Source organism: Onychostoma macrolepis, chromosome 07 (genome assembly GCF_012432095.1).
Source record: "Onychostoma macrolepis isolate SWU-2019 chromosome 07, ASM1243209v1, whole genome shotgun sequence".
Taxonomy (NCBI): Eukaryota; Metazoa; Chordata; class Actinopteri; order Cypriniformes; family Cyprinidae; genus Onychostoma; species Onychostoma macrolepis.
In genome coordinates, this window is record NC_081161.1 from 45,027,149 (window position 1) to 45,043,638 (window position 16,490).

The 16,490-nt window shown below is 44.3% G+C and overlaps 1 protein-coding gene across 2 annotated transcripts; it reads right to left on the reverse strand.

Annotated features, from left to right (window-relative positions):
• Positions 1-698: 698 nt before the first annotated feature.
• LOC131543291 (C-type mannose receptor 2-like) lies at positions 699-15,256 on the reverse strand. 2 transcript variants are annotated; one of them, XM_058780498.1, is made up of 6 exons: positions 15,101-15,256; positions 14,887-14,939; positions 14,433-14,789; positions 5,219-5,557; positions 1,117-1,480; positions 699-875 (listed from the first exon to the last, which is right to left on the reverse strand). In XM_058780498.1, the coding sequence occupies exons 1-5, from the start codon at positions 15,172-15,174 to the stop codon at positions 1,119-1,121; spliced, it is 1,185 nt and encodes a 394-aa protein (XP_058636481.1). In that variant the 5' UTR covers positions 15,175-15,256; the 3' UTR covers positions 699-875; positions 1,117-1,118. The 2 variants fall into 2 exon arrangements, with proteins under 2 accessions (XP_058636481.1, XP_058636480.1); XM_058780497.1 differs by having other exon boundaries at positions 1,108-1,480.
• Between the last annotated feature and the right edge of the window lie 1,234 nt (positions 15,257-16,490).

Here is a 16,490-nt window from a genome sequence, read left to right on the forward strand (position 1 = left end):
CCAGCAGCTCTGTCAGGTCCGGGAACCAAGGCTGGTTCGGCCAGTTTGGGGCGACGAGTATCATCGAAGCCCCCTCCTCCCTGATCTTGCATAGCACCAGTGGCAATATCTTGATCGGAGGAAACGCATACAGCCTGGCTGCCGGCCAGTGCGATGTCAGAGCGTCCCCCTTCAGATGAGAGTGAGACAGGGAGAAGAACAGCAGGCAGTGCGCATTCTCGCTCGTGGCGAACAGATCCACTTCCGCTCTCCCGTAGCGAGTCCAAATCATCCGAACCGACTCGGGTGCAACCTCCACTCTCCTTGGGGAATCCCTTCCTCAGCATGTCCGCCCGCGGTTTAGGAGACCGGGGATGTGTGCTGCTCTGATGGATAGAAAGTGTCGGTCCGCCCATAGCAGGAGACTCGCTGCCTGCTTGTACAAAGCCCTGGAGCGAACGCCTCCTTGGTGATTTATGTACGAGACCACGGACATGTTGTCGGTGCGAATCAGTACATGCCGCTGTTCCAGCTGCGGCCGAAAATCCTTTAGAGCTAAGAACACAGCTTCCAGCTCCAAGCGGTTTATGTGCCACCGGCTCAGAGGTTCTGACCACAGCCCGAAGCCGGCATACCCTGCACACTGCTCCCCAGCCGCGAGTCGATCGTCCGTCGTGACCACAACGCGGCGTCACCAATCCCAGGAACCCCGGCTGAAGAGATCTGGGTTGCGCCACTGCCTCAGAGCTTCGATGCAGCCGCGGGAGACCGCGATGCTCAGACGGCCCGAAGTCCACGCCGTCCAAGGGACTCGAGATTTCAGCCATAACTGCAGCGGGCGCATGTGTAGTAAGCCCAGATGACATACCGCTGAAGACCCCATAGGAATCACCCACCTGAAGAAAAAACAGATTCTCAAAAGAACAATTCATAAAATTTACAGCTCAATAACAGTTTACTGAAGCATATATTTGAACTATATTAGCAAACATCTAAACAAAATGTTTCTGCCTTTTTAATCCTCAGGTACGGCTGCCGGCTGAGGCTGAAATTTTTATATGCAAAAGTATTACTTTAACTTCATTTTCATTCATAACTTTGTAAAGAAAGTGAACACAAGCATTTTACTCCTTTCACTCTTAATAGCTGCTGCAGATGAAGTTGAGTTTGTGGTGTTCAGGACGGCTGATCCAGCGCTGATCTCCTCCAGACTGAACTGCTCCAGATCTCACTGCGTCTTCACAGTCCTCCGCTGATGTGCTGTTCCCTGGAGCCCAGTTCTGATAGCACACAGTCTCTCCACTCACCCAGAACCAGATGCCCACCGTGCAGGAGTGACGTAAACCCATCCACACCTCCGCAGTAGACGCCCGTTTAACCACGTTCACCACCTCATACTGAATCTCTTCTGAAAGAACCGAGACCAGATCCACATGATTCTGTCTGCAGTATCTCAGAGCTTCAGACCACGTCAGATTCTCTCTGATCACAATCAGTTTATCTGGAAACCAAACAAAGCACAAGCAGAAACTAGAGAGAGACTGATCAAACACAACATGCAGAACAAACTCTGTGGATGAATTTGTCATGTCAGACATGTAGCATCAACTTTAAGAGATCTGGGGCCTGATGTATAAACATTGCATAAGCACAAAATCAGAATAAAAATGTATGTATGCAATTTTCCACGCACATATCGGGATTCATGAAAAACAAATTAGGCATAAATATTTGTACGCACTGTACGGACACTCTAGACCAGAGGTGTCGAACTCTAATTAGACACACCTGGGGGCTGTTTCATAAAACAAGTTTACCAAATAAGCCAGGTTTATTTCAGGTATTCTGACTTATTTTGAACCAAATCAACTGACAATAAGTCAGACTACCTGAAATAAACCTGAATAAATATGAAACTTATTTGAAAGCTCCATGGTTTGTGTGTTGGAGCAGGGTTGGAACTAAACTCCGCAGGGCTGCGGCCCTCCAGGAACCAAGTTTGACACCCCTGCTCTAGACCATGCGTATGCACTCTTTTACTGGAGTGAGCGAAATAAAGTAAACAGAATAATTTTAAAATCTGTTTTACATTTGACATACACATTTAGATTAAATATGACACTCATTAATGGAGTTGAAACTTCATGAAATCATTATCCAGAATTTATATATATTTTTTTATATGAATTTAAATAGAAATATTTGCAGTGAATGTGCTGCTTTCGATCAATTTTCCAGTGGTATGATGTTTTAATGTTTTAATCACAGTGAGAATTGCTTGGCATGACAATGCCACTTTAAATTGTGTTCTAAATAGCAAAACTCATGTTCTGAGAAAATGTTTTTGTACGAACAATGATCATTGATGTGAACTTGACTACGTCTGATGGCTTTGAAGGATGCACTCGTTGATCGAACAGTCCATTGACTGGTTTGAACAGGTGTCATGATCTTGCCCGTGTTCACCTGTCTTGTGTTTGGGTTTTGTGTTAGTGGTGGCCGCTTTCGAAGCACTGCTTTGTGAAGCTCCGAAACTTTTGTGAATCATTTGTTTTTAAACAGTGCTTCGGAGCGCGTATCAAACTGCCAAAGTCACATGATTTCAGTAAACGAGGCTTCATTACGTCATTACTGTTTTGAAATGTTTCAAAATGTAATTGTTTCGCAATCATTGAGATTGAGTGGCGAACCATTGAACCAGCGTCTATAGTTTTTACCTGATCTCAGATCAGTTTCATCAATTTGTAGACAATTTTAACAAGACATTTGTGTAAATAAAAGGATAAGTAGTTAATATATCTTTCTGGCCTATATATACAAGCTCTCCACAAAACAAAACAAAATGGGTGTTTTGTTGGTTGGTTAACAGGTGGAGCTTTAACTCCACCTGTTAACCACATCCCAAATCCTTCTAATGCTCTCTGTGAATCCTTTTTGAGCTATTTCATTGACAATTTCTAAACTAAGGCCACAGGCGATGCCACCATATGTTGTCGCTTGTGTATCTACCCAGCCGTTGACCTCATGGGAAGTTTTTGATCTTATTTCGCCTCTCCATCTCACTGAAATTATTGCAAATCTCAAAACCTCCTTTTGCCCGCAGGATGTGATACATCCCCGGTTTCTTAAGCTGGTAGTAGATTCTGTTGGCTGTGGTCTGCTATCCCTCTTAAACAAATGTCTACAAACTGGTTCGTTTCCTACATGCCTGAAAGTGGCTACTGTTACCCCTCTACTCAAGAAGACTTCTTTAGATACCTCGGATTTAAATAATTTTCATCCAATGAATCTCTGTGGTTCCTTTTATCTCCAAGATTTTGGAAAAAGTTGTGTTGTGCCAACTTCAGTCATTTTTGAATAAGAATCATATCTCAGAGGTCTTTTAGTCAGGTTTTAAGCCTTTCCACAGCACTGAATCTGCTCTTTTGACAGTTCAATATGACATTTTATACAGCTACTGATGCAGGTGACTGTAATTCTGGTACTCCTAGACTTATCCGCTGCCTTTGATACTGTTGATATGCAAATATGACCATGCCACCCCAATTTTGCGAGCCCTCCATTGGCTCCCAGTCCACTTCAGGATTGATTTTAATTTTTTTTTAAATTTGTGTTTAAATGTTTACATAATCTTGCTCCAACGTACTGGTCTGATTTGCTGTGTCCCTATAACCCTCCTAGAACTTTAAGATCTAGCAACCTTAAAGGGGTCATATGATGCGGTTTCAAGTTTTCCTTTCTCTTTGGAGTGTTACAAGCTGTTTGTGCGTAAATGAGATCCCTAAAGTTGCAAAGACTAAAGTCTCAAACCCAAAGATATATTCTTTATAAAAGAAACTGTAAAATGTATATGCAAAGAAAGAAGGCGGAACTATTATTCTCGTTGTAGTATTGTTGCTGCCACCGGCGCCATGTCGTGGAGACACTGTGATCTGTAATATAAATCCTGGAAACTAATTCAAATAACTGAGGGTTAAAATTATATGTAATATCTAATGATTATTAATGTCTAACTTACATTGGAAAGGTTTCCGTGACTTCTCGCGTGATCTTGGCAAAAATCTCACAATGTATTTCCAGAACATGATGCATGATGGGATACACCAAGCCTCGAATAGCGCTCCAGAGCAGTATTCGAGATAGTATGGATTTAATGTGCATTATAAAGGCACTGAGCTTTGGTGTTTTTAAGACCTAGGACAGTCTTACACACTTATTTCCTGTTGCGTTCACGCACTCTCAAGTGGCCAAGACCACAAGTGTGGGTATTTGGACAAGGTAAACAAGTCCGATGACAGTACTATAGAACCTCTGCACACAGGTGTCATGCACAGACAGACAGTAGCCTAATGAACAAACATCATTGTATTTAAAGGATAGAATTTGAAGGAAACTGTAAGACATGCATGTTTTATTTTCAAAATGTTTCGTTATTGACGCGGTGAGTCAGACAGTTATTTACACTGCAAAATATAAGGCCTATATCTTAACTTTAAAATATTTAAACATCCTAAAATGTATGTTTACCATATAATGAAAAATTACATGCATTTGATTTGTTTAAAACAATTTAAATAGACTATTTGGCCACTGGAAAAGAATGAGAACGACTCTGCTATTCATTGTCCTTGAAAATACATTTCAGATACATTTTTCAATGTAATGTCTCAAAAGGCATTTATAGTCTGTATCGAATTTTTTCCTAATGTATTGTGCCACATGGATGGAATATGCATGGAAATTATACATAATGATGACATTGTACATAATTTCACAATGTACATAAGATTACATTATGTATAAAACTAAGCGTTGTAAGCTTCATATGGCTATTTCGGGGAGGAGATGGGATAGAAATTCATGTATGCACAATATTCTGCTGACTGGGTATTACAGAGGGAATTTTGCACAGGATCTGGTGTACACATGTGTTTATAAATTTGAAAAGTTTTGTGCGTACACAAAATCTAGCTTTTGTGCGTATGCACATTATTAAGATGAAAATCTGCGTAAAAGTTTATATATGAGGCCCCTGTAGGTGAAGATGGATTGTATGTGTTTTGTGAGTGTATCCCCTCCAGTCCTAACCTCCCCACTTTGACTCAAATCTGGCATGGCATGGGAGGCGGGTGCACTAACGAGGATGCTAAAGACTGCAGCATCTAGTGTCAGTAACTACTGTGCCTCTTACCTGCACTTCTCTTAGCAGCTGGCCGCCATTACACAAGGATCAACTCACCTTCATGACACACAAAAGGCAAATGGTTGGTGCAAGAGCTGTCATGCCATCGTCCCTGAGAGTTGTGTTTGATGACTGTACAGTTTTCACCATCTCTATTAATGTTAGGTTGACCAGGAGCCCAGTACCTGAATGAGGAGTTACTCTGATCTGACCACTGCCACGTGTCTCTGAACAGACCGATCCAGACATCAGATCCAGATAACTGTCTATCACTAATGATCTTCTGAACCTGTTGACTCTCATTCTGGTTCCTCACACTGACCAGATCAGTGTTATTCTGTCTGCAGTAACTCTGAGCGTCTGTCCAGTTCATCATCTGATTGACAAAGACAAGCCCTGTGTTCGTTTTAAGAAAAAACAAATGGAAAAGATTGAATCAGTTTGTTCATTGTTCTCATGCTGCTTTATGGTTTGGATGTGAACAGTAGCAGCCGTGGAAACATCAGAAACACGTTGTACTAAATTCCTTATTCATTTATCAAAGTGCGTGTGACGTGCGCGTACAGAGCGCTGACGGCAGTTCCGCCGGCGCGGTCCCAGTTTACTTTCAGTTTCGTTCTCTGCCGCTATTCTCATTGAGTGGTAAATGTGCGTGCATGAATGTAAGTTAATATCTTTCTTTACCGGTCATATTGCAATGATGTTACCGCCGCATGTCGGATTGTGGTCACCGGTTCATACTGTAGTTAAGTTTATGCAGAATATGCAGTAGTGATGCTCGTGTGATTTACATGCATATGTTTAGCGCCATTTATCGGGTTGTACTTAATATTAATGTGTAGAGAAGTTGTATTAAGGCACATGTTTATGTAACTGTATATAGACGGATTCTGATATTTTATTTGTTTCTTCCAGATTAAACCACATTTACTACTTCTGATAATTTAATGACTGTACAATGCTGGAGGATGTAAAGTGACCCAGCCTGAAGAGATTAAACGGACAAACAATCATCTGTCTCCAGTCACACTTCTTACGGGAGTTCCGTAGTGGACTAGCATTCCACCTAACTATAGAAAGCAGATTCCTTTTCATTTGGTCCTTCGAGCCGGATAGCTAGAGCCACTACGGTGACATGGATCAACAGATACCGCATTATTCTCCCGATACCACATGTCCTGCTCAGATGCAAGCCAGAGCTCGTCAGATCCCTTCATATTTGCAGGCTTACGACGTAGCCTTGCCCCCATCCCTTCTGCCAGTTACTGGGCCTTACAAACCATATCAGCAGCCGAAGATGGACCATGCAGCGGCACCATTGACTCTCAGTGGGCAGGCCGAGCTTTCCTCGACTGGGATGCAGCCGTTTAGGCATGAGTTATCATCTCTGCAGTATGGACCAGGTCCTGTCATAGTCAGTGGGAGCAATATAGACGCTGGGCTCAGCGACCTGGTAGAGCAGTTAGATGTTGGGAGATCTCCTTTCCCTTCTCGTTACACATCTCCAGTACCACAGCAGCGAGGAAACAGCCAGTCAGAATGTGAGTTAAGTAGCGGCACTGCATCTCCTTTTTCTGAACAAATGGAGCAAGCTTACTCACCCCCCATCGTTAGGTCGAAAGCTACGGCAGCCCCAGCCTTCCCATTACTGGATATAGGGCCACCTACATCCTGCCTCGGAGCACCCAGGGATGTCACCCATCAATCAGTACGGTGGCAGACATCACAGACCACAGCGCATATGGTGTACAGCACACCTGCATTACAACCGCCTGTGCCACCGACATCAGCAACTTATGAGAGGCAAACGCCAGCAGCATGCAGTGCAGGGTTCCGTCCTTCTTCCTATAATCTCATATCCTCGTTGCCTCACACCATCACGTCAGTGAAGCTGCCAATATCTACAACCGTACACCGTACTCTGGTGCCACCAGCTTACCAATTACAGATCCCGGAACATAGTCAGTCACAGGGCCAACCGATGCCTGTGTTAGATCCATATCAGCCTTCACCTGTGATCACTGGATATTACGCTCCTCAGCCCTTCATGCAGACTTCAGGGCAGAACTGGTATCCTCCTTCAGTGGCACCCACCATTACACATATGGCAGCCCCCGTACGTCCAGTATACCAGCCAGTACTTGCTGCACCTCCGTCGCAACCAGTCCCAGTCCCATCACTGCCAAAACTTGTGAATGACAGTGAGAGGGAGTTCACAGATCTGAAAATAGCCCTAGACAATCTGCTGAATCCCCGCACTGATCTCACAGAACACTACAAATATCGTGTGCTAATGGAGCAGCTGGTCCTGGATGAGGCAAAGCTAATCGCCCAAGCATGCCGTCACCACCCTGCACCTTACTCAGCAGCCATGGCAGCCTTGCAGCGCCAATATGGCCAACCCCACCAGCTTGCACAAAGTGAGGTTGCGGCTCTAATGAACTCACCAGATATCAAGGCTGGAGATTCTAAAGCATTCCAGAACTTTGCTCTTAACGTTGACCTTCTAGTGGGTATGCTGACATCTCTGGAGGGACCACATGGACGAGAGCTTACTTGTACCGGACATGTTGACCGGCTGCTTAGTAAACTCCCTAAACATTACAGGGATGGCTTCATAGAGCACCTCCAGTTAAGGGGAAGACTGAGTACAGACAGTCTGAATCCATATAATTTACATGACCTTACAGAGTGGTTGAAGGTCAAGGCTGAAGCTCAAAGGCTTTCATCAAAGATGGCTCAACGCTACCACACTGAGAAGGCTCTGGCTCCACGTAGAGAGCGTCCTGCTATCATTAAGCCACAGACCCGGGCTATCTCTGTTTATCATGGTAGTAATCAGCCCGAGAAGGTTAAAGAAGTACAGCCCGTCCGAACAGAGGCTTCTCCAAACCAGCAACCTGTCAAGATAACAAAGCGCCTGTGTTTATTCTGTCACAGTGAAGAGCACTACCTTTCTCAGTGCAATGAGATTGCTGAATGCCCACCTGAGCGACTTGTCAAATGGATAAGAAATGGTAAGAGATGTTGGAAATGCGGACGCACCAGCCACAATTGTAATGAGTGCACACTGAAGAAACCATGCGGGGAGTGTGGGGATGTGCATCTCAGAGTTCTCCATCGCATAGCAGAGCAGGGCCCGAGCATCATGCTAGTTACAACAGCAAGCGACCGCATCTACATGACACCACCTAGCCCTACAGGACGTGTCTTCCTAAAGGTCATCCCCGTGCTGCTGTGGAAAGGCGAGAAGTCTATACAAACCTACGCCATCCTTGATGATGGGGCACAGCGCAGCATTATTCTCCCAGCAGCGGTCCAGCAACTAGGCCTACAAGGAAAGAAGGAGGTTATGGCCCTTCGAACCATTCGTCATGATGTTACCCAACTGGAGGGACAATCAGTCCAGTTTCAGCTTTCATCCCAGCCAAAACCGAACGAAAGGTACAACTTAGCCGGTGTATTCTCTGCGCCTCTCCTGAATCTAACTGAGCAAACGTACCCGATAAAGAGACTTCAGCGGAGTTATTGTCACTTGCGGGGGATTCCACTTCCATCATTTAGCAAGATTCAGCCCCTACTCTTGATCGGATCCGACTACCCAGGTTTAATCGCTGCGAAGGAACCCATTCGATTGGGCCCCGATGGTGGACCAGCCGCTGTACACACGCAGCTCGGTTGGGTGCTGCAAGGACCAGATGGGCTTCTTCCGCACCAGGTATCGCCTCAACAGTGCTTACTCACTTCCCTTTCTTTAGCACGAGATCCTGTTCTCCAACAGGTCGAACGGTTGTGGCAGTTGGACATTCTCCCTTACCGCAACGAGAAGCTGGTAATGCGTTCACGACAGGACCAACTTGCCATGGAACTGCTGGAGAGCAGAACACAGCATGTGAAAGTGGATGGAACATGGCGTTATGCAACCCCTCTCCTACGTGCTGCCAATGCACCACCACTGAAGGGTACCAGGGATTCCGTTCTACACAATCTGAGAAGCACAGAGAAACGCTTGGGCAAAGATCCAGAGAAAGCCAAGGTTTATGAGGCCGAAATTCAGAAGCTTTTGGATGCAGGATATGTTGTCAAAGTCCCTTAGAGCTTCTACATTCAGATGAAGAATCATGGTTTATCCCACATCATCTAGTCCACCACAACGGAAAGGACAGACTAGTTTTTAACTGTTCTTTCGTGCATCAAGGTCTCTCCCTCAACCAACAGCTCCTTCCTGGCCCTTGCCTCGGTGCGTCATTACTAGGAGTCCTTATTAGATTCCGACAGCACGCGGTCGCAATCAGCGGCGACATACGTGCTATGTTCCATCAGGTAAGACTCCTGCGGAGGATGAACCTCTCTTGAGGTTCATCTGGCGGAACATGCGGAAAGGAGATCAGCCTGATATCTACCAATGGCAAGTCTTACCATTTGGAACGACTTGCAGCCCATGCTGTGCGACCTTTGCACTTCAGAAGCACGTCAGGGACCACCAGCCACGTGATGCTGAAGTAAGGCAGTCGATAGAACAGTGCTTTTATGTTGACAACTGCCTTCAGAGTCTTCCCACTGTGGATGAAGCTAGGCAGCTGGTCAACAAGATGAGATCTATACTCGCCTCAGGGGGGTTTGAAATCCGGCAGTGGGCCAGCAACGTCCCCTCAGTGGTCGAGCACTTACCAGCTAGCGCAAAATCAGAGAGCATAGAGCTATGGCTGCAGAAGAATCATTCCGACCCTCAGGAGCCAGCTCTAGGTCTGATCTGGTACTGCCTGAATGATCATCTGGGTTACAAACACCGCCCGACAACAGAGTGTCTCCCCACAATGAGGCACATTTACAAAGTCCTGGCATCCCAATATGACCCTTTAGGGTTCATCACCCCCTTTACCACCAGGGCTAAAGTTCTAGTCCAGAAACTCTGGGCTAAGCCAAGAAGTTGGGATGACCCGAACCTTCCCATAGATCTGCTTGAGAGGTGGAGAGCATGGGAACAGGAACTACCTAACCTTGCCAAGGTAGTGTTTCCCCGTTGTTACATCCCATCAAACTTCAGTGAGGAGGTGTCAAGATTCAGCTTGCACATTTTCTGTGATGCGGCCGAGGTGGCCTACGGAGCAGTGGCGTACCTGCTTATCAAGCATCAGGATGAAATCCACACCTCCTTCGTGATGGCCAGGTCAAGGGTGGCTCCCAAGCGACAACTGACAATGCCGCGGTTGGAACTCTGTGCAGCCTTGGCTGGTGCCCAGCTTGCTAAGCTTCTAGTGCAAGAGTTGACCATTCCTATTGAGACGACCACACTCTGGACTGACTCGACTACTGTCTTGACCTGGATTCAGTCAGAGTCGTGCCGATATAAAGTTTTTGTCGGCACTAGAGTGGCTGAGATCCAGGAGTTAACTGACTTGCATTCGTGGAGGTATGTGGACTCAGCAAGTAACCCGGCAGATGACATCACCCGGGGGAAGACACTCGTAGAGCTGGCGGGTCCCAGTAGGTGGAATCAGGGACCTCAGTTCTTACGTGGACCACCAGATCAGTGGCCAACTATACCGCCTCTGGAGAATCGAGATGATTCCTCAGAAACCAGAAAGACTGTATTCTGTGGACTAACTACAGATGACCGGAACCTGCAGATGCTTCATGCAGCTCAATTTACCTCTTGGAAGGCCTTGGTTAAGGCCACTTACCAGTCCCTTCATGGGGCGGCTGCTTTGGATGCAGGAGCACATAGTCCGGATTATCGGAGCGCTGAAGCGTTGATTTTGAGTCAATCCCAAGCTGAATCCTTCCCACTAGAATTCAAAGCCTTGAAAGCAGGTAAGCCAGTGCCCTCTTCTAGTCGTCTGAGCACACTAGCACCAGAGTTTGATCAGACACTAAGTTTGATTCGAGTTGGAGGACGGCTTCGAAGATTGGAGGACTCGAGTCCAACCGAGATTCACCCAGTAGTTTTAGACCCCATCATGCTGTTACCAAGCTACTCATCCAAGACGTTGATGAATGCCTACTTCATCCAGGGCCGGACAGAGTTTTTGCTGAACTCCGTCGTTACTACTGGGTTCTGAGAGGTAGACAGGCGGTGAAGAAACACCAGAGGGGGTGCGTGCAATGCCAGAGGTGGAGGGCTAAGCCAACGGTGCCCATTATGGCTGACCTACCTTTAGCTCGGCTACGACTCTATCAACCACCATTCTTCTCGACAGGTGTTGACTGCTTTGGGCCATTCATGGTCAAAATAGGCCGTCGCTCAGAGAAGCGATGGGGTGTGATCTTTAAATGTTTGACCACCCGTTGCATACACCTCGATCTCCTCAACAGCCTGGATGCAGATGCTTTCTTACTTGCCCTAAGACGTTTCATAGCCCGACGGGGTACCCCATCAGAGATTATTTCTGACCAGGGAACTAATTTCCGAGGTGCCAAAACAGAGCTGAGGGAGGCATTTGAAAAAATGGAACCTCAACTGCAGGAACAGCTGGCAGACCAGCAGATTACTTTCAAGATGAATCCTCCTGCAGCCCCGCATTTTGGCGGCACATGGGAACGTGAGATTAAATCTGTGAAGTCGGCCCTGCAGGTTGTTGTAGGAAGTCAATCCCTGCCAGAAGACGTTCTGCACACCGTGCTAATTGAGATAGAGGGTATCCTGAATAGCAAACCCCTAGGCTACGTCTCGTCTGACGTAGCGGATGTAGACCCGGTCACCCCCAACTTCCTCCTCATGGGGCGGCGGGATGCCTCACTACCCCAAGTCGTCTACACTCCTGAACCTCTATCTAAGCGACGATGGCGCCATGCTCAGACTGTAGTTGATCATTTCTGGGCATACTTTACCCGTCATTACCTGCCTAACCTGCAGTCTCGTCTTAAGTGGCAGCGTGAGACTCAGGATCTGACTAAGGATGCTGTTGTGATGGTGGTAGACCCACAACTGCCTCGGGCTCACTGGCCCATCGGTAGGATTGAGAGTCTGGTACCCAGCGAAGACGGCCATATTAGGTCAGCAAAGGTCAGGATAAAGGACTGCCTGTATCTTCGTCCTGTGGCTAAACTAGTTCAACTCCCAGCACTCCCGGACGATGAGGACACGGCCGTTAAGGACTAAGGAATTTATATTTCTGCACATTAGCTATGCTAATCTGGGGGCGGCTGTACTAAATTCCTTATTCATTTATCAAAGTGCGTGTGACGTGCGCGTACAGAGCGCTGACGGCAGTTCCGCCGGCGCGGTCCCAGTTTACTTTCAGTTTCGTTCTCTGCCGCTATTCTCATTGAGTGGTAAATGTGCGTGCATGAATGTAAGTTAATATCTTTCTTTACCGGTCATATTGCAATGATGTTACCGCCGCATGTCGGATTGTGGTCACCGGTTCATACTGTAGTTAAGTTTATGCAGAATATGCAGTAGTGATGCTCGTGTGATTTACATGCATATGTTTAGCGCCATTTATCGGGTTGTACTTAATATTAATGTGTAGAGAAGTTGTATTAAGGCACATGTTTATGTAACTGTATATAGACGGATTCTGATATTTTATTTGTTTCTTCCAGATTAAACCACATTTACTACTTCTGTTAATTTAATGACTGTACAATGCTGGAGGATGTAAAGTGACCCAGCCTGAAGAGATTAAACGGACAAACAATCATCTGTCTCCAGTCACACTTCTTACGGGAGTTCCGTAATGGACTAGCATTCCACCTAACTATAGAAAGCAGATTCCTTTTCACACGTCATTCAAAGACTTGAGCTGCTTCTACAGCTGATATATTGAATATTAACACTATATGCAGGATTATTTTAAATATAGGGAGTTAACTAGTTAACTGAGGTTCGGGAGCGAGGCCACGCCTCTACCAATCACCTCACTTCCTGAATCCTTAATATATCGGGCCGCCTCATACCGCACTGATTGTCTCTTTCTCTCGAACCCACCCTTCCTTCCCCTTTAATCAAATCAGCTATCCTTATTCTTTTCAGGTTGCATTGGGTGGGGGGGTCCTAATCATCTGGCTTAAATATACAAACGAGATGATACCCCCATCCTGAGTCTCCCCGGGCCATCAATTCCAGACGCCCGGGCCAGATCAACCTGACCATCATCCTTTCCCCTTTTACCTTTTCTTCCTCTTCCAACTCATCCCTAACATTCTGAACAATAAACTATTCATTTACATATTTGGTTGTGGTGTGGTCCTTGCTTGTGAAATCACATGTAATAACATTTCTGAACATTGTCATGATTTTCTGTGTGTCCCTTATTTCCTTACACATTTCTCTAGGATACTTGATTCAGACACAAAGAGCCAGATCAAAGAACATCGAACAGAGGAAGATATTTTACTGAAACTAAATGGGTTAGTAAATTAGCCAATAGAAATATTCACTTGGACGGTAGATTAGTCATTTGTAAATGAATACAGTTGCAGTGCTCATCTTGATGCTCTATTGTTTTATGTTTTAATGGGCTAGACCAGGGTCCCTCAAATCTTACCCTGGAGGTCCAATCCACTGCAGAGTTTAGCTCCAACCCTGATCAAACTCACCTGTCTGTGATTTTCTAATGATCCTGAAGACATTGATTAGCATGTTCAGGTGTGTTTGATTAGAGTTACAGCTAAACTCTGCAGGAAAGTGGATCTCGGGGTCCAGATTTGAGGAGCCCTGGGCTAGACCAGGGGTAGTTAACGTCGGTCCTGGAGTGCCGCTGTTCTGTAGAGTTTAGCTCCAACCCTAACCAAAAACACCTGAACAAGATAAGCAAGGTCTTCAGAATTACTAGGGCTACAGGCAGGTGAGTTTTTTTCTTTCTTCCTTCCTTCAGGGTTGTAGCTAAACTCTGCAGGACATCAGCACTTCCAGGACCGATGTTGCCTAGCCCTGGGCTAGACTTAAGATAATCCACAAGCAATAATGAAATTACAGGTTTGTATCAAGATACTGAAGGCTAAAAATATCAAGCAGTATTATGTCTAGTCACTGCTGTAAATTAATTATGAATATTATGATCATTATCAGGTGATTATTATTATTATTATTATAATTATTAACAGCTAGATCCATACCAGTCTCTAATTCACTCTATATTTGTTCTTTTTTTTTCTTTTTCTTTTCTTTATAGACTCTTCAATTGCAGGTTCCTATTGTCAAATTACCCCATAGGTTTTTTTTTTGTTTTTTTTTGTCTGGGAATTGTATCTATACAGAAATTGTATCAACGTTGTATCACAAATTGTATGTCAAATACAAATATGTAGTTTTAGCTGTACTCACTGTTGTTGCAGATGAAATGTCGGGTATCATTACATGGCAAATCATGCAATTTTCCATTCCGCATCATGGCACAATTGTCTCTGCCATCTGGTTGTTTTTCACCCCAGTCCAGATCGAGCGCAGGTTCACCTGAAGGCCACTGCCATGTATTACGACCCGTCTTCTGCAGCCCAATCCAGACATACTGAACACGTCCATTATCCACGCTCTTGTTCAGCTCGTTCATGTCGTTCATGTTGTCAGCGGTGGCCAGATCTGTGTAATTCTCTCTGCAGTATCTCTGAGCTTCAGTCCAGGTCTTGTTCTCATTTATAAAGTGATACTGACGTGGAACACATTCAGATACGGAGCAGAGAGCTGTGAAAGAGAGGCTTTGCCTTAATGCTTTTCATAACTGGATGAAACATAATGAAACTACTGTATAAACCATAAAGAAAACCACAAACACACTCACCAATGTGAAGAAGAATGAAATACGGAGTTTGGTCCATTTCTGAAGACGCTAATCTTAGATTTCAAATATTCACAAATCAATTTTGGAGTAAAACACGATTTCAACAATGTTAAAATTCCATTAACAGTAACACATTCACTGTACATAATCATTAAGACAATTAATAACTATTTCAAAAGTCTAATTCTAGAATTAACTTGTAAGTTGTTCTTACTTTAGAGGTTGTGTGTTTCTGTGCTGAGTCTGATGTCTGCAGCTTCCGACTGTGTGATTAATATCTGCTCTCATTTGTCATTCAACATCACATCATTTGTTTATTACTCTAAACAAAAGCCTTGTTCATTTCTCTTCCTCATTCATGTGTGTGTTGACATGTTTTCTCAGTGTTGGTCTTTGTGGCTGTAATTTGCTTGAAGTTTGTTAATTTGAATGTGGTCGAAAGAATGTGGAATGTCTGTATGTTCTATAATAGACTCATTCCACAGTGGCTTCACAAGAATCCACCTCAACATTTGCATTTTCTTCTCTAATTCTTTGTTCGTTTTTTTCACTTTCGATACTGTCATGATACATGGAGCAGACAACTCAGTGAACTCAGAGTCTTAACTTTATTTTACACTGATATAGAACCATCTCTCTGCATTAAATGATGCAGCATCTGGACTGAACTGAGATGTTACATTGCAGATAAATATGTTAGTTAACTAGAAACATTTACTTGGACTATAGATTAGAAATGTATAAATTAATATTGTTGCAGTTGTCTATTTGTTGGATGTTTTGGATGTTTTATATCACTGCTGTATGCTTATTACAATTATCAGATTTATATAAAACTCCCTCTTTCTTTGTGTTTTTTTTTTTCATAGACACTTAAATTGCAGGTTCCCATTGTGCCGAATGATCCCAAAATAATTGCTGTTCATTGTTGTACAGTCGTGCCCAACTCTTTGCGACCCCATGAAGTACAGCATGCCAGGCCTCCCTGTCTTCCAGTATCTCCTTCAGTCGGCCCAAATTCATGTTTGTTGCATCGGTGACAATATCTAACCATCTCGTCCTCTGCCTTCCCCTTCTTTTGCTTTCAATCATTCCCAGCATCAAGGGTCTTTTATAATGAGTCATCTCTTTTCATTGTGTGACTGAAGTATTTGAGCTTTAGCTTCAGTATCTGTCCTTCCAATGAACAGTCAGGGTTGATTTCCTTTAGGACTATGTACTGTAAGAGAAAGAAGCAGCCACACCAGCAAACAGAGATCCTTAAAAACAATGAACTTAATTTCATGAATTATCTTATAATAAAATAGAAGGAAATAGAAGGAACAGTTTATCTAAATGTTTTAATAATGACGACGAAAAATTCAATTAACATCTCCTAATTCTGATGTTAGTAAATTACAAAAAAAAAAAAACAGACATGTTAAAAGAGTTAAATATACATTAACAGCGATTATATATTTGAACTATATTAACAAACATCTGAGCAAAAGATTTCTGCCTTTTTAACCCTCAGGTATGACTGCCTGCTGAGACTGAAATTCTTAAATGCAAAATTATTATTTTGAATGAATGGAAATGAAGTTAAAGGAAGTCAACTCAGAAAC